Source organism: Staurois parvus, unplaced genomic scaffold, assembly GCF_062004578.1.
Source record: "Staurois parvus isolate SC_StPar_1 unplaced genomic scaffold, SC_StPar_1.0 ptg000696l, whole genome shotgun sequence".
NCBI lineage: Eukaryota > Metazoa > Chordata > Amphibia > Anura > Ranidae > Staurois > Staurois parvus.
The window spans coordinates 2,835,650-2,854,573 of record NW_028318492.1 but is presented as its reverse complement, the minus strand read 5'-3'; the positions used below and the strand labels follow the sequence as shown (position 1 = coordinate 2,854,573).

The 18,924-nt window shown below is 42.1% G+C and overlaps 1 protein-coding gene across 1 annotated transcript in view; it reads left to right on the top strand.

Annotated features, from left to right (window-relative positions):
- Positions 1–10,966, top strand: part of EGFL6 (EGF like domain multiple 6) — a 152,370-nt gene extending 141,404 nt beyond the window's left edge. The window contains exons 10-12 of the mRNA XM_089652992.1: positions 918–1,013; positions 2,457–2,722; positions 9,929–10,966. Of these exons, the coding sequence (XP_089509118.1) occupies positions 918–1,013; positions 2,457–2,722; positions 9,929–10,021 (455 nt within the window). The 3' untranslated portion in view covers positions 10,022–10,966. The remainder of the gene's footprint in view (positions 1–917; positions 1,014–2,456; positions 2,723–9,928) is intronic.
- The last annotated feature ends 7,958 nt before the right edge of the window (positions 10,967–18,924 follow it).

Here is an 18,924-nt window from a genome sequence, read left to right as displayed (position 1 = left end):
TCTCTTATATCATGTGTGCAGTCTCTGACCAACTCTTGTATCATGTCTGCAATCGATGACCATCTCTTGTATCATGTCTGCAGTCTCTGACCATCACTTGTATCGTGTCTGCTGTCTGTGACCATCTCTTGTATCATGTCTGCAATCTATGACCATCTCCTGTACCATATCTGCAGTCTCTTGACCTTCTTTTATATTATGTTAGCTGTCTCTGACATCTCCTGTATGATGTCCACAGTCCCTGACCCTCTCTTGTCTCATGCCCATAGTCTTTGGCGTTATCCTATTGTGTGTCTGCTGTCTCAGACACTGAATATTCACTAAATGTTATATGTGGCCCTTTGGCGGTGTAGAGGGCCACACTTTAGGCCCACCATATACAGAAAATTTACCACCAGTGGCCTATACCATGAAGTAAATAACAAATGTGTTTTGTTTTTTTGTGAATTGACATTAATGACTTATCTCAATCTTTTGTGGTGTTTGACTTATATATTTACTATGATTTTTTTTCTTTGATAAATTGACTCTTAATAGTACATGCAATATTTAAAAAAAAACACAAATATAGCATTCTATAATTTACCTCATGTTTACTGAATTCATGGCATTTACTGCAAATTCAATCTTTTACTTTGATGAAATGACCTATTTATTATCATATGTGAAACACAAATATTGCATGGTTAATGAATTGACCCCAGGGTGGTAATGAGGTACAAATATGTACAGTAGGTTACCTGTGCCCAAAACATTACTCTTTTTTCCCCTCCTTTAGGCTTGCATAGATTTTGCTTCTTTTTAATTATGTTCAATTACCCATTTCAGTACTGCATTTGTTTCCTAAGCAGCATTACAGTCATTCATTTTGATTTGCACTGTAAATCAGATTTTCTTTGATTTTTCCATACATACAGAGGTGTCTATTGACTGCAGCTTTGATCATGGAGCTTGTGACTGGAAACAGGAAACTGAAGATGACTTTGACTGGAAGCAAGCAGAACGCAGCCAGGGTAAGTAGTATATATACTGGGTTAAACATCATTTCATCTTTTTCTTCCAAATGACAAAGATTTTCTACTATTTAGAATCCTTGAAGGTTTCCGTTAAAATATTATTTTACCTGCACATGAGTGCAATATGGAGTATTTTATATTTTCTCTTTATTTACTCATGAGTGCTTCAAATCAACAGTAAAGGCTTATATAATTATATGAGGCTTGTAATGTCCTTATGGGAAGTGCAAGATACATATTCAAAGGAGTTGTCAGAAGGTAATGGGGAAGGAATATAGACACATAGGGGTAGATTCACTAAAACTGGAGCACTTAGAATCTGGTGCAGCTGTGTCTGGTAGCCAATCAGCTTCTAACTTCAAATTGTTCATAGACATGTGCTGTACGTTTCATCCCAAAATGAAATTCAGACAAATTCTTTGTTATTCAGAAATTCAGATGTATCCGAATTACAATAGTAATTAAACCGAAACAACGAAACGAAATGCGGATGAAATTCTAATCGAATGTGACTGAAATTTGGCTTGAAATGGAATATGAAAAGAATAGAATAAAACATAACAGAATAGATTAGAATAGAAAAACAATAGAATAGAATAGAAAAACAATAGAATAAAATAGAATATAACTTTCTTCTGAAATTCGAATAGAAATAATTCAAATTCAAATTGAAAAGAATAGAATAGAGGAGAAAAGACTAGAATAGAACAGAATAGAATAGGAAAAACAATAGAATAGAATAAAATAGAATATAACTGTCTTCTGAAATTCGAATAGAATAAATTAGAATAGATTTGAATAGAATAGATTAGAATAGAAAAGAATAGATTAGAAAAGAATACAATAGAAAATAATAGAATATATTAGAATAGAATAGAAAAACAATAGAATAAAATAGAATAAAACTGTCTTCTGAAATTCAAATTTTGAATAGGATGAATTTTAATAGAATAGACATTCTCCAAAGACATACTGCTAGGTTAATTGGCTCCTGTCTAAATTGGCCCTAGTATGTGTATGTATAAATGTAAGTTAGGGACCTTAGATTGTACACCCCTTGAGGGTTAGGGACTGATGTGAATGTACAATATATATGTAAAGCGCTGCGTAAATTGACGGTGGTATATAAGTACCTGAAATAAATAAATAAATAAATAGATTAGAATACAAAAGAAAAAGAACAGAATAGAAAAAAAATGGAATGGAATAAAATAGAATATAACTGTCTTCCAAAAGTCAAATTTCGAATAGAATAAATTCAAATTCAACTAGAATAGAAAAGAATATCTATAAAAGAATATAAATAATAGAGTAGAACAATAGAATAGAATATAATAAAAGAGTAAAAGAGAATATAACTGTCTTCCGAAATTTTTTTTCAGATTTGTACTGCAGATTTGCAAAACGTCAATAAAACATACGTTTTCTTTCATACACCAGGTGGTGGATTTTATATGTCAGTTCCAGCAAATGTTGGTCTCAGGAGAGAGTTTGGACGGCTCAGCTTTCCACTACCAAACATAAAGACAGATACCAATTTATGTTTGGCATTCACCTACCAATTAAGTGGAGAAAAATTTGGAAAACTGCGTGTGTTTGTGAATGAGAGCAACAATCCAGCATGGGAAGAACACAAAAGTAGAGATGAAAGATGGAGGACAGCAAAAATTGAAATACCCAAGACCCACAACAGAACTACTCAAACTGTAAGAAAGAGTATTTCTTCTTCTTTCTCCTAATCTATTACAAAGTAGAATATTAATCTATGGCCTAAAGATATAACATTTATGGGGACAGGGCGGTAGTAAGCACTTTATAGATGCAATGTCACGTTAATTATTCAGGACATAATGAGTGTCTGCAGATAGTTGTTCCCACCAAAATGTATACAGAGCGAGGCCCACACTCCTCCTTCTTGTTTCAATAATTTTTAGATGAGTGTAGAGGTGTGCTCAGTATAAAGGTTTGCCAGACATGAGGGTAGGTTTCAGAAGTCCATTGAAGTTAACAGTTCACAGGTAACAGGTAAAACCAACACATTTTGGGGGAACTGCCTCCCCTATCACCAGGGCTAGTATGTGGAAGAACAATAGACAATAAATGCAAATGATAAATATCTCATAATTGTTCTCACTGAATAATTTACATAACTTGTAAGTGGAGACATACACAGAAAAGATGGTGAAAGTAAAAAATGAAAAAAATTATGATAGATCACCTATATATTTTGTATGCATAGCTGGTTAATGTAATTCATTCATATAATACAATGATGTTCCAAATATACATATGGTTCCAGGTCATTTCAAGTTATATCCACCATCACAGCTTAGTCCCTCCTCCTTGCCCACTATTTCATATGAAACTATATACACTGCTCACAAAAATGAAAGGAACACTTTGAAAACACATCAGATCTCAATGGAGAAAAATATTGTGCTGGATATCTATATTGATATGGGCTGGGTAATGTGTTAGGAATGTAAGGATGCCCCATACTTTGATGGAAATGAAAATTATCAACCTACAGAGGACTGATTTCAAAGACACCCCGAAAATCAAAGTGAAAAAATGATGCAGCAGGCTAGTCCATTTTGTTGAAATGTCATTGCAGCAACTCAATATGGTAATCAGTAGTTTGTATGGCCCCCACGTGCCTGTATGCATTCCTGACAACATTGGGTCATGCTCCTAATGAGACCACGGATGGTGTCCTGGGGTATTTCCTCCCAGATCTGGACCAGGGGATCACTTAGCTCCTGGACAGTCTGAGGTGCAACTTGGCGGCGCTGGATGGACCGAAACATGAGCTCAGGTGAGTGTGGGGGCCATTTAATGATACCAATTCCTTCATCCTCAGCCTGCACACTCTTTCCACATGAGGCCGGGAATTGTTGTGCACCAGGAGGAACCCAGGACCCACTGCACCAGCGTAGGTTCTGACAGTGGGTCCAAGGATTTACTCCCGATACCTAATGGCAGTGAGGATGCTATTGTCTAGCCTGTGGAGGTCTGTGCGTCCCTCCATGGACATGCCTCCCCAGACCATCAGTGACCCACCACCAACACCGTCATGCTGAACAATGTTACAGGCAGCATAACATTATCCACAGCTTCTCCAGACCCTTTCATGTCTGTCACATGTGCTCAGGGTGAACCTGCTCTCATCTGTGCACTTGCCAATTCTGATGTTCAATGACAAATGCCAATCAAGCTCTGTGGTGCTGGGCAGTGAGCACAGGGCCCACTAGAGGACGTCGGGCCCTCAGGCCGCAATCATAAAGTCTGTTTCTGATTGGTCAGAGACATTCACACCAGTGGCCTGCTGGAGGTCATTTTGTAGGGCTCTTGCAGTGCTCATCCTTTTCCTCTTTGCACAAAGGAGCAGATACCAGTCTTGTTGATGGGCTAAGGACCTTCTATGGCCCTGTCCAGCTCTCCTAGAGTAACTGCCTGTCTCCTGGAATCTCCTCCATGCTCTTGATACTGTGCTGGGAGACACAGCAAACCTTCTGACAATGGCACGTATTGATATGCCATCCTGGAGGAGTTGGACTGCCTGTGCAAGCTCTGTAGGGTCCAGGTATTGCCTCAGGCTACCAGTAGTGACACTGACGATAGCCAAATGAAAAACTAGTGAAAAACAGTCAGAAAAGATAAGTAGGGAAAAAAATGTCAGAGGCTTCCACCTGTAAAACCATTCCTGTTTTGGGGGTCATCTCATTGTTGCCCATCTAGTGCACCTGTTGTTAATTTCATTAACACCAAAGTAGCTGAAACTGATTAACAACCCCCTCTGCTACTTAACTGACCAGATCAATATCCCCGGAGTTTAATTGACTTGATGCTGTACACTGATTAAAAAGTGTTCCTTTAATTTTTTGAGCAATGTAATTGTATTTTGTAGATTTTAGCCACTTAAGTTTTTATTCACTTGAGTTTTCTGGATTTTATGAATATGTGTATATTTATGTATGTTATATGTGTATGAATTACCTTAACCAGCTATGAATACAAATATATAATTGAAATATTGTGTATTTTTTTCTTTTATTTATGTTTATATTTTCATAATTTTTTCCATGAATGTCTCTATACAGAATAAGTTATGTCAATTATTCAGTGAGATATCTGATGAGATATTTATCAGTTGCTTCTATTGTTTTTCCACATACTAGCCCCGATGAAGGGGGAGGCAATTCCCCTGAAACACGTTGGCATTACCTGTTACTTGTGAACTGCTAACTTCCATGTTAACTCCTTTAACCTTCCCTGAAGTGTGATGAACATTTATACTGAAGGCGCCTATATAACCATCTAAAAGTTACCTGTGGAGATTCTTTTCCATTGCTTTCAGAGAGGCTGCGGCCTGGAACCCTACCTCCACTGGGTAGAAGCCCCCCAGAAGAGTAACCCACTCCGCAGTGTTTCCAATAGGACCACACCTCCTACTAGTCCAGCACTGTCACACACACACATTACATTCCTGTTGTATCGCTAATGGAAAGCATGTGACCTTACCCATGTGACAGTGCTCAAGGCTGATCTACAGTAAGTCTGGACACTATCACATGAGGGGGGGGGTGTAAAGTTATCTCGCTGTAAGATATGATATCAGTTGTAATTGAAGCTTTGACAAGCTGAGATACTGCAGCAGGAAGGCAAAGAAGGAGAGTGACTCGATAAAAGAGATTGATGTTATGGTTTTCTTGTCAAATGCCTTGGTAATCTTTTCTATTTGAATGCAGCACTGCTTAAACATATTTGTGGATCGCAAATGCACATGAAAAGGCTGTGTTTGAGCTGCTTTGCCTGCTGTTCAAATGTGTCTCAATATGACCTGCTGTGTCGGAAGAATTGCAACATTAGGCCGGTCAAACACAGCCTCTGAACTGTCATTTTCACTATTTTATTGAATTTAATGGAAATTAGATGAGCTGCTTGTGTGAAAGTGAAACTGAATCAGTCAGAAACACAGGGGATGTTTTTCAGGCTAATAAAGGCAATAGTGGTCATCTCACAGTGACATTTAGTTCAGAATCAGCAGCTCAGCACTTTATTTATTTCAGGTAGTTATATAGCACTGTCAATTTACATATATATCGTATATTGTACATTCATAGTTAGTCTGGCTGAAAAAAGACATAAGTCCATCCAGTTCAACCATTAAAAAAAAAAAAGTTATAATCCTATACCCACAGTTGATCCAGAGGAAGGCAAAAAAAGAATCCAGCAAAGCATGATCCAATTTGCTCCTGCAGGGAAAAAATTCCTTCCTGATCCCCCGTGAGGCAATCGGATATTCCCGGGATCAACTTTACCTATAAATGTTAGTATCCAGTTATATTCTGTGTATCCAAGAAACAATCCAGGCCTTTTTTAAAGCAATCTTCTGAGCTGGCCAGAACAACTCTTGAGGGAGACTATTCCACATCTTCACAGCTCTCACTGTGAAGAAACCTTTCCATGTTTGGAGATTAAATTTCTTTTCCTCCAGACGTAAAGAGTGCCCCCTTGTCCTCTGTGATGACCTCAGGGTGAATAACTCTACACCGAGTTCACTATATGAACCACTGATGTATTTATACATGTTGATCATATCCCCCCTTAATCTCCTCTTCTCAAGAGAGAATAAATTCAGTTCCTCTAATCTTTCCTCATAGCTGATCTCCTCCATGCCTCTTATCAGTTTAGTTGCCCTTCTCTGTACTTTCTCCAGTTCCCCAATGTTCTTTTTGTGAATTGGTGCCCAAAACTGAACTGCATATTCCAGATGAGGTGTTACTAATGATTTGTACAGGGGTAAAATGATATATCTCTCTCTCTGGAGTCTATACCTCTTTTAATACAAGAGAGGATTTTGCTTGCTTTAGAAACCGCAGCTTGTGATCTACCAGAACCCCCATATCCTTCTCCACCAGTGATTCCGCCAGTTGTACCCCCCTAGTATGTATGATGCATGCATTCACATCAGTCCCTGCCTTCAAGGAGCATACAATCTAAGGTCCCTAACTCACATTCATACATACACATACTAGGGACAATTTAGACAGGATCCAACTAACATACCAGCATGTCTTTGGAGTGTGGGAGGGAAACCGGAGTACCTGGAGGAAACCCACGCAGGCACAGGAAATGCTAAATCATGTGTACATACATGATTTTACACAACATGGCAACCCTGTAGCAGTACATCTGCTATGGGGGTGGTCAGCAGGTGGTTATAGCTCAGCTTTACATTGACACAGATCCCTGCGCACTTCTACATTGCTTCAACCCCCACTCCACTCTACCTGACTGCAGTGCTGTTGATAGGTCTTGTGTTGGGTACTAGAGTATAGTACATATCAGAGCCGTCTCTCGCTGCCACTCTGCAGAATTGCATGTGGGAGCTGTACTGTACTTGTACAGAGTAAGGCTGTGTCCCATTCAGAGACTGAGGGTTAAGGGGTATTGTCCAGTTCGCTGTTATCTTTCTGTTGCATTACTTTGCATGTGTTCCATCTCTCTACATTCCCCACCCTCCCCCCCTTTTAGCTCACCACCATCTCTGGCCTCTATTTCTGGATTGCTTGCTAGAAGATGTAATATGTTATGATTGGGATAAAACATTCACTTGTTACATTTTTCAAACTACTTCACATGACAAACATGTGAGCTGAACTGTAACACGTCTGGAGATTTGTAATTATTGTAGTTCACTAGATCCATGAAAACACTAAGAAACATCATTCTTTATTGCCTGGACCTCTGAATTGTATGCCTCTCTGTGAATCATACAAACTGCTTGTGCATATCTACATAGTTAATATGGTTAAGTAAAGACACCCTTCCATCCAGTTCAATGTGACTGTGTGTTTGTGTTGTCATCACCGTTTTAAATATCCCTGTACATTGCACTCACTAAGAAGGACATATCAAAGTTATTTTTAATTCATCTACAATCCTCGCTGATGCTACCAACTGTGAAAGGAAGTTCTACATCTTTACTGCTCTAACAGTAAAGAAGTGCTTCTCCTCTAACTTCATTATGTGGGCGTGTGTCTTCTTCAGAGACCTTAGGTTAAATAGTGTATTCCCAATGCTAGAGTCACCATTCAAAGATTTGTATACAGTGGCCGTGTGTCTTCTTCAGAGACCTTAGGTTATGTAGTTTATTCCCAATGCTAGAGTCACCATACAAAGATTTGTATACAGTGGCCATGTGTCTTCTTCAGAGACCTTAGGTTAAATAGTGTATTCCTAATGCTAGAGTCACCATTCAAAGATTTGTATACAGTGGCCGCGTGTCTTCTTCAGAGACCGTAGGTTAAATAGTTTATTCCCAATGCTTGAGTCACCATTCAAAGATTTGTATACCGAAATCACACCCCCTGTTAAGCTTCTCTTCTCCAGAGAGAATACGTTTAATGTTTGTAGTCGTTCCTCATAACTGAGGTCCTCCAGCCCCCTTATTGGCTTTGTTCTCCTCCTCTGGACTCTCTCCAGTTCATACACATTCTTCCTGAGTATTGGTGACCACAACTGGCACACATACTCAAGATGTGGCCAAACCAGAGTTTTGTAAGTGGTAGAATTATAGTCTCATCTAACAGTCTTCTAGCCTTGCTTGCTGCAGCTTGGCATTGCATGCTATTGCTGTGATCTTCTGGGACCACCAAATCCTTTTCCATCCTGGATTCCTTCAGATGTTCTCCCCCTAGGGCAGAGGTGTATTTACTGCAAGGCAAACAAAGTGTTAGGGCGGCATTTTTCAGGGGGGCGGCGCCACCCCCTGGCAGAAGTGACACATGTGGCAGCCAGTGACTGAGGATGGGGAGCAGGTGGGGCACAGGCAAAGCAGTGCAGGCTGGTGAAGGGTATCTGACTCTGGTTCCCGGATCATCCACGTATCAGCGTTAAAGGAAGACATCGGGCTTTCCTGATCATGGCTCTGGGGGTGGCCAGTGGGTGATTGCTGGGCAGCACAGTGGCTAAATGGTTAGCACTTCCGCCTGGCAGTACTAGGGTCATTGGTTCGAATCCCAACCACGGCACCACCTGCCTGAAGTTTGCATGTTCTCCCTGTGCCTGCGTGGGTTTTCCCCGGGTACTCCGGTTTCCTCCCACACTCCAAAGACGTGCTGGTAGGTTAATTGGATCCTGTCTAAATTGGCCCTAGTAAGTGTATGTATGAATGTGAGTTAGGGACCTTGGATTGTATGCCCCTTGAGGGTTAGGGACTGATATGAATGTACAATATATATATGTAAAGCGCTGTGTAAATTGATGGCGCTATATAAGTACCTGAAAAAAATAATAATATAATAATAATCTCTCTCTACCCAACCTCCCCCCCCTCCCTCCCCCAGATAGGGGGTGCAAATTTTACTCTTGCCTAGGGTGGCACACAACCAAAATAGACCACTGCCCTAGGGAGTAACTTTTATTCACATTTTCTCCTAAGTACATTACTTTACTTTTTTCAATATTAAACCTCATCTGCCATTTAACTGCCAAGCCCTTGTATCTATGTCTCCTTGTAAAGTTGTGACATTATTGTCCTGCTTAGCTTTGTATCATCAACAAACACAGAGATTGAACTATTTATTCCAACATCCTATATCTAGAAAAATGAAAGAATTTCAATTTGCCTAAAAAGTGACCTTTTCATACCAGTTGGCAGCAAATCTCTAATTGGTTTGTGTGCTATCCAATATTAAACCAATAATTCTAGCAAAAAGCTTGCTTCTTCATGTCTTTTACACATTATTGGTTATTCAAAGTGAACACAGGTTATACATACCTACTCTTAACCATTTTGGAAAGTGAACATATGGGTTTGCAAGTGAACTTCCTCTACTCCTTCATTAAAACCTTCCTGACTGTCTTAATTTTCCCAACTTAACCCTTCTGCTGTTATCTGCTTTCAGATTACATTTGAAGCTGAACGTGGGAAAGGCAAAGCTGGAAGGATAGCCCTGGACAATGTCTTCCTTGTCACTAGTCCATGCCCTGAAGACTGAACCTGATATTATTATATCTAACTGTACTGTATGCCAAAAAAACAGATGTGCCTCATTTTTTATAAGAAAAGAAACTGTATTTTTTTTTTTGTGAGATGTGACTATATGGACGTTGGTCACAGTTCCATCTTGTTTACAGACAATGGAAACACATAGAACGCATGAAGGGGAGAGAGTAAGCGTGTGTTCTGGAGTTAACATGTCGTATGCAAATATCCACAATGGCAAATGGTGCTTATAGCTTTGTTTTAGGTAGAATAATCTTTTATAAAACTATTTTGTGGGGCAGTTGATGCAACCTGGCACTAATTAGTGGCAGCATTTTTATCAAATCATTTACCTGCATTATTGTTATTGAAAAGTATTATAAAAGACTAAGTATGCACTGTGAAACATAAAAAAAACATACTTGATGGAACAAACCAAATATTGTAGACAAGTGATGGTGAAATATCCATTTTATATTATTGTTAAAAAATATTTCCAGTCTAAATATAAATCCTCAATTTGCTTGGGGCTCATCCTAAGTCATAACACAAATAGGTCTTCACATTTTACAAACTGAAAACGAGCACAACAACCATACTCATTTATGCGTAAAGAGCTTGCTGTACAGAAGTCTTAATATGCAGATACAGTCATTTTTCTGAAACAATAATACATTTGGACACAGAATCTAAAATCTGTATTTGTAGCTCCAAAGCCTGCTAAAATTTAGGAGCTGTGAATGATGGGACCCCTTCCTAATAGGTAAAAAGCAAATGGGGAATTTTCATTTTTACTGCAAATTGAATTTAAGCTTTTGGTTACCTATTGTATGGCTCCCTTTTTCTGTGGCTCCATGCATCCCTTTCAAGTTACATACTGGATGGTTACAGAGATGTCAAATCATTATGTAACTCAAAGCAGACATCTTATTTCCTAATAAAGGGAAAGTTTTGTGTATTTTCAGTGAACACATATTCTTGGTATTATTGTAGTGTTTAGCTTCTTGAAGTGATTTTGATATGGCTTACATTTTTATATACTTGCTCTTCCATACATTTGTTACGTAATAAATACAAAGATCTGTAGATTAAGACTAGTAGGAGCATTTAGTGCAAACATGCCTATTAACTCAAAGCAGACCTATACTCAAAAGGTTTTGCAATTTTAGATGGAATATATATATATATATTGTAACAGGGTTAGCTCGGCAGCGGGTGTGTGTGACCCCCTGGATGGGTGCACAACACAAAAAGATAGGCACAGCACAACAATAGTGGAGGTGAAAACAAACAGGTGCAATTTATTTACAATATTTACAGAAAAAAATGATAAACAAAAAGAGACATCAAAATAAATCCTGGCCAACTTGGCTACTTACTGCAACAACAGCTTTTCCCTAGCTACCCACTAGGTACAGCCTGCTGCTATACCTAGTTGCTAGTACTGGGAGGTTAGCCACACAGGCTTTGGTCTCTCTGCACACAGATAACAGGTCAGCTCCCCAGACAGTTCAGGCACAGATCTGGTTCCAGGGTGGAGCAACTCCCTAAGCACTCTGGGAGGTTTTATAGAGGTGTTTAATGAGCCCACTACCTTCAGCTGGGCTCATTACCTCAGTGCTGAAGGACTCAGCACTTCCCTCTAGTGGTACAAATCCCCATAAAGCCTGAACCTTGGACAAATATATCGTCCATCCAGGACGCAACCAGGTGATTTCACCTGCCTACTGTCACATACCCCCCCCTCTTGTTTCAACCTTGGGGTTGTAACACCAGTAGCCAGGCAGGCATGTACCCGGGATAAAGCATCCACATTTCCCATCTGAACACCAGGGCGATGCTTCACCGTGAAGGTAAATTCCTGTAGGGCCAGAAACCACCTATTTACCCTTCTATTGGTCTCCTTATTTTGAGCCATCCATTTCAAGGGAGCATGATCTGTGATCAGGTCAAAATGTCTGCCCAGCAGATAGTACCGAAGGGAATCTAGGGCCCACTTCACCGCTAAACACTCCTTCTCAATCGTGGCGTAATTTTCCTCGTGAGACTTTAGCTTTCGGCTGAGATAGATTACTGGGTGCTCCTCCCCCTGCCAAACCTGGGACAGCACTGCTCCTAAGCCAACATTGGATGCATCCGTCTGGACCACAAAGTCTTTTGAGAAGTCTGGGGAGTATAGGACTGGCTGGCTACATAAGGCCCTTTTTAAAGACAGGAAGGCTGCTTCAGCATCAGGGGACCACTTAACCATGACAGGCTCCTTCCCTTTTGTCAGGTTGGTTAGGGGTACTGCCATAGAAGCAAAATGGGGAATGAATCGCCGATAGTAGCCAGCAATTCCTAGAAAAGCCCGTACCTGCTTTTTGTTATTTGGGCGTGGCCAATTCTGTATTGCTTCCACTTTGTTTATCTGAGGTTTTATTACCCCTCTCCCAATAGTGTACCCCAGGTACCTGGCCTCCTCCTGTCCAATCGTACACTTCTTTGGGTTGGCCGTAAACCCAGCTTTCCGTATTGAGTCTAGCACAGCCTGAACTTTTGGCAAATGTGAGGCCCAGTCTGCGCTATGGATAATCACATCGTCCAAGTACGCTGCAGCATACTTCTGATGGGGACGAAGAATCTGATCCATTTTTCGCTGAAAGGTGGCCGGTGCATTCTGTAACCCGAACGGCATTCTTTTATACTGGAATGACCCTGCTGGGGTTACAAATGCAGTCTTCTCCTTTGCCGACTTAGCTAGGGGAATTTGCCAATAACCTTTTGTCAAGTCTAGCGTTGTCATGTACCGGGCTGCTCCCAGTCGGTCGATTAGTTCATTTATCCTTGGCATGGGGTAGGTGTCAAATTTTGTAACTTTATTGAACTGTCGAAAGTCGTTACAAAATCGCCAGCTCCCATCTGGTTTGGGCACCAACACTATGGGGCTGGACCAGTCACTTTGGGACTCCTCTATCACCCCCAAATCTAGCATTCTCTGTACTTCCCCACGTATTGCCTCCCGTCGAGCCTCTGGGATTCTATAGGGTTTCAGTTTTACTCTTTCACCCAGTGGGGTGATAATGTCATGCTCCACCCCCGAGGTTTGTCCCGGCAGCTCAGAAAAAACATCTGTGTTGCGGAGCACAAACTCTTTAGCCTCCTGTTTTTGAACTGTAGACAGCGTGACTGCTATTCCAACCTCCGGAACCAAGCAGTTAGATGGCGCTGGTGACAAACCCTCAGCAACTAGGGATTCCCTGTCCCTCCAGGCCTTTAGCAGATTAATGTGGTAGATCTGCTCCGGTTTCCGCCTTCCTGGTTGTCTGACCCTGTAATTCACTTCACTCACTTTCTCAATCACCTCGTAGGGGCCATGCCATTTGGCCAGGAATTTGCTTTCAACCGTAGGGATTAGCACTAGCACTCTATCTCCTTCAGCAAATGACCTGGTCCGGGCCCCCCGATTGTACACCCTCTGCTGCGCTAACTGTGCTTGGGACAAATGTTCCTTTACTATAGGCATGACCTGGGCAATTCTATCTTGCATTTGGGCGACGTGCTCAATCACACTCCGGTGGGGAGAACTCTCACTTTCCCAAGTTTCCTTGGCGATATCTAACAGCCCCCTTGGGTGTCTCCCATAGAGCAACTCAAATGGTGAAAACCCTGTGGAGGACTGGGGTACCTCCCGGATGGCAAACATCAAACAGGGTACTAAATAATCCCAACCCTTTCCATCCTTATCTACCACCTTCCTTAGCATTTGTTTCAGGGTTTTGTTGAACCTTTCCACCAACCCGTCAGTTTGGGGATGATACACAGAGGTGCGCAACTGTTTGACCTTGAACAGTTTGCACAGCTCTTTCATCACCCGGGACATAAAGGGGGTTCCCTGATCCGTCAGCAGTTCCTTTGAAATACCCACTCGGCTGAAAACGAGGAATAGCTCCTTAGCTATTGTCTTGGCAGAGGTATTTCGGAGTGGAATTGCTTCTGGATAGCGGGTGGCATAGTCGAGTATGACCAACAGGTACTGATGCCCCCTAGCGGATTTCACCAGCGGACCTACCAAATCCATGGCAATCCTTTCAAAGGGGACCTCAATGATGGGAAGAGGTACCAGTGGACTACGGAAATGGGGCATAGGGGCCGACTTCTGACACACAGGGCAAGAGGAACAGTAATTTTCCACCTCCTTAATGACCCCAGGCCAATAGAACCGCTGCAGTACTCTTTCCCGTGTTTTCTCCGCCCCCAAATGACCCCCAAGGATGTGTCCATGGGCCAACTCCAACACCAACTTCCTGTAAGGTCTGGGCACCACCAGTTGCTCAATGGTTTCTTCTGCCCCTTGAGCAACTCGATAGAGTAGGTCCCTTTCCACAAGGAAGTATGGATAAGCAGCAGTTTTCTCAGGACTCACTAGTTGACCATCTACTTTTACTACATTTTCCCGGGCTTTTATCAGTGTGGGGTCTTTCAGCTGTTCGGTTGCAAAATTTTCCCTATGCACCTCTAAGTCCAAGAACTCCACAACCGGCAGATTTTCATCTGAGGAGGCGGGCTCCTCCTCAGTTCCTTGGGTCTCCCCAGCTAGTACCGACAAGGGGAACTTGGGAGAGACCTCACCACACTCAGACGCTTTCTGGGATTCACCTTCCTGGTCTGCAGGGGAGACAGTGGGGGGGTCAGAACAATCCCAGAGTTCCCAGAATTTTGGAAAATCCCTCCCCACAATGGCATCATGTGGTAAATGAGGTACCAATCCTACCTGATGAGACAGGTTACCTTTGGGGGTCTCAAAAAACACAGTAGCCACGGGATACTCCCTAGTGTCCCCATGCACACAAATCACCGCCACCTTTTTATGCCCAGAGACCTTTGTAGTGACCATCTCCTCTCTTATCAAGGTTACCAGGCTACCTGAATCCAGCAACCCCACAATATTATTTCCATTAACAGTCATTTTGCACAAATGTTTCTCAGTGCCCGGGCTGGCCGTGCATACCACTGTCGCAAACAGCGACTGACGTCTATTGCTCAGAAAGTCACACTGCATAGGCTCATCCACCACTGGGCAATTAGCTGCAATGTGTCCCTCTTGCCGGCAGCGGTAACAGACAATTTTTTTCACCGCTTCTTGCAGCCTTGGCCTTCCTGGCCGCTCTTGCCAGACATTGGGTAATACTCCCACCCTCTCACTCTCTCCACCCTCACCCCTTGTAGTCATCTTACCCTCCGCTGGGGATGGTCTGGTCTTAGGGTGGAAAGTCCGTGAGTCTCTGGAAGAGGAGGTCAGGTTCTCAGTAGCCAAGTATCTCTCCACTAGATCCACCAGCTTGTCTGCAGTTTCTGGGTCTCCATGGCTGACCCACTTTTGAATAGTAGTAGGCAGAGACCTTAGGAACCGATCCATGACGACACGTTCCACAATTTTTGGGGCGGTCAAAGTCTCTGGCTGCAGCCACTTCCTGCTCAGGTGAATGAGATCATACATCTGTGACCTGGGAGGTTTCCCAAGCCGAAAAGTCCAATTATGTACCCGCTGAGCACGGACAGCGAGGGTAACACCCAACCGGGCCAAAATTTCCACTTTTAGCACATCCTAGTTTTTGGCTTGGTCCGGCTCCAGGTCATAGTAAGCTTTTTGCGATTCTCCAGTTAATAATGGGGCCATCAATCCAGCCCACTGTTCTTTAGGCCACTTTTCCCTTTCAGCAGTCCTTTCAAAGGTGGTTAGAAACACCTCCGGATCATCCTCTCCCGTCATTTTTGGCAATAAACGGCCCACAGAAAATGATGGTGTTTTACCAGAATCAGCCTCAGTCTGCTGCCTCTGCTGGAGCTGCTTCAAAACAGCCTCCATTTGTTGCTGGTGTTTCTGGTCCTGTTGCACCAGCAATTCCCTATGGCGGACCTCTGCTTGTTCCAAGGCCCTCTGCTGGGCTGCAATGCTCTGCTGGAAACTTGCATTTGCCTGTTGTTGATTGGCATTTGCCAGAGCCAACTGTCTGATTATCTCCTCCATGCTGGCCTTTAGTTACCACAACTGCCCGCCGTCCTCCACCATATGTAACAGGGTTAGCTCGGCAGCGGGTGTGTGTGACCCCCTGGATGGGTGCACAACACAAAAAGATAGGCACAGCACAACAATAGTGGAGGTGAAAACAAACAGGTGCAATTTATTTACAATATTTACAGAAAAAAATGATAAACAAAAAGAGACATCAAAATAAATCCTGGCCAACTTGGCTACTTACTGCAACAACAGCTTTTCCCTAGCTACCCACTAGGTACAGCCTGCTGCTATACCTAGTTGCTAGTACTGGGAGGTTAGCCACACAGGCTTTGGTCTCTCTGCACACAGATAACAGGTCAGCTCCCCAGACAGTTCAGGCACAGATCTGGTTCCAGGGTGGAGCAACTCCCTAAGCACTCTGGGAGGTTTTATAGAGGTGTTTAATGAGCCCACTACCTTCAGCTGGGCTTATTACCTCAGTGCTGAAGGACTCAGCACTTCCCTCTAGTGGTACAAATCCCCATAAAGCCTGAACCTTGGACAAATATATCGTCCATCCAGGACGCAACCAGGTGATTTCACCTGCCTACTGTCACAATATATATATATATATATATGTGTGTACTGCTGTTCCTGTAGCCTCAAAGCTGGGTATCTGCTGTATGAGATTATTAAAGGCATGTTCAGGCCACTTCTACCTTTGATGTTTTGGAATTAAATTTGGTGATGCCACCACTATGCTGCTCATTGGCCTTCTATGGACTTGCTGGAAAGAAAGCTGTACCTTTGTATCTGCAAAGAAAGGATCTCCCTACTCCCGTTTTTTTAATTCTGTGGATCTGTGACTCATTTACCTTTCCCAATATCTTGGGGTAAATAACATCTGCAAGGAGCCTACAGGCAATACTGATGACTAGTCCTTGGACCTCCAATTGACTTTTTTGGGTACAGTTTTCTCAATACAGGTCCTAAGATTAGAATAGATATTAGCCACCTAGGGGTTTTCTTCAATGGATTAGCCAACTCACACACTTGCATTGCGAGAAGGAGCAGTAAAGCACTACCATTGTGTAGCACTACAAAGTTGAATGCAGAGCCTGCATGTGTATTGAATAAATATGGCTGTCCTTATGTACATATATTTACAAACTATATCCAGAAAAGCACTTTCCTATCATGCTGCTGAGATTTGTAATCAGTGTTCTCACTGTAGGAAATAATCAGGTTGGACAATTATAAGGTTCACAATAAGAAAAAGCTATTATACAGGTGAAACTCGAAAAATTAGAATATCGTGCAAAAGTTCATTTATTTCAGTAATGCAACTTAAAAGGTGAAACTAATATATGAGAGAGACTCATTACATGCAAAGCAAGATAGTTCAAGCCGTGATTTGTCATAATTGTGATGATTATGGCTTACAGCTCATGAAAACCCCAAATCCACAAACTCAGAAAATTTGAATATTGTGAAAAGGTGCAATATTCTAGGCTCAAAGTGTCCCATTCTAATCTGCTAATTAAGCCATAACACCTGCAAAGGGTTCCTGAGCCTTTAAATGGTCTCTCAGTCTGGTTCGGTAGGAATCACAATCATGGGAAAGACTGCTGACCTGACAGTTGTGCAGAAAACCATCATGGACACCCTCCATAAGGAGGGAAAGCCTCAAAAGGTAATTGCAAAAGAAGTTGGATGTTCCCAAAGTGCTGTATCAAAGCACATTAATAGAAAGTTATGTGGAAGGGAAAAGTGTGGAAGAAAAAGGTGCACAAGCAGCAGAGATGACCGCAGCCTGCAGAGGATTGTCAGGAAAAGGCCATTCAAAAGTGTTGGGGACTTTCACAAGGAGTGGACTGAGGCTGGAGTCAGTGCATCAAAAGCCACCACACACAGATGGATCCTGGACATGGGCTTCAAATGTCGTATTCCTCCTGAACAACAAACAACGTCAGAAGCGTCTTACCTGGGCTAAAGAAAAACAGACCTGGTCTGTTGCTCAGTGGTCCAAAGTCCTCTTTTCTGATGAGAGCAACTTTTGCATCTCATTTGGAAACCAAGGACCCAGAGTATGGAGGAAGAATGGAGAGGCACACACTGCAAGATGCTTGAAGTCCAGTGTGAAGTTTCCACAGTCTGTGTTGATTTGGGGAGCCATGTCATCTGCTGGTGTTGGTCCACTGTGCTTCATTAAGTCCAGGGTCAATGCAGCCGTCTACCAGGAGATTTTGGAGCACTTCATGCTTCCTTCCGCAGACGAGCTTTATGGGGATGCTGACTTAATTTTCCAGCAGGACTTGGCACCTGCCCACACTGCCAAAAGCACCAAAAACCTGGTTCAATGACCGTGGGATTACTGTGCTTGATTGGTCAGCAAACTGGCTGAGAGCTTCCATGCCACGCCACATTGAGGCAGTAATTGCTGCAAAAGGGGCCCAAACCAAGTACTGAGTACATATGCATGCTTATACCTTTCAGAGGTCCGATATTGTTCTATGTACAATCCTTGTTTTATTGATTGCATGTAATATTCTAATTTTCTGAGATTGTGGATTTGGGGTTTTCATGAGCTGTAAGCCATAATCATCACAATTATGACAAATCACGGCTTGAACTATCTTGCTTTGCATGTAATGAGTCTATTTCATATATTAGTTTCACCTTTTAAGTTGCATTACTGAAATAAATGAACTTTTGCACGATATTCTAATTTTTCGAGTTTCACCTGTACAATTTCTTATAAATATTTCTATAACATAAACATGGGATATCCCAAACTTGTTTAGGACAAATACTGTAGGTAGGGATTGCTCTTTTGTGTTCTTCACTAACCCCATTTTATTATCTATTATCTAATGAAAGAAGCATACGCTTCAAAAGAGCTGTTTCATCCCTTAAGCTGAATTTCGGGGCTCCTT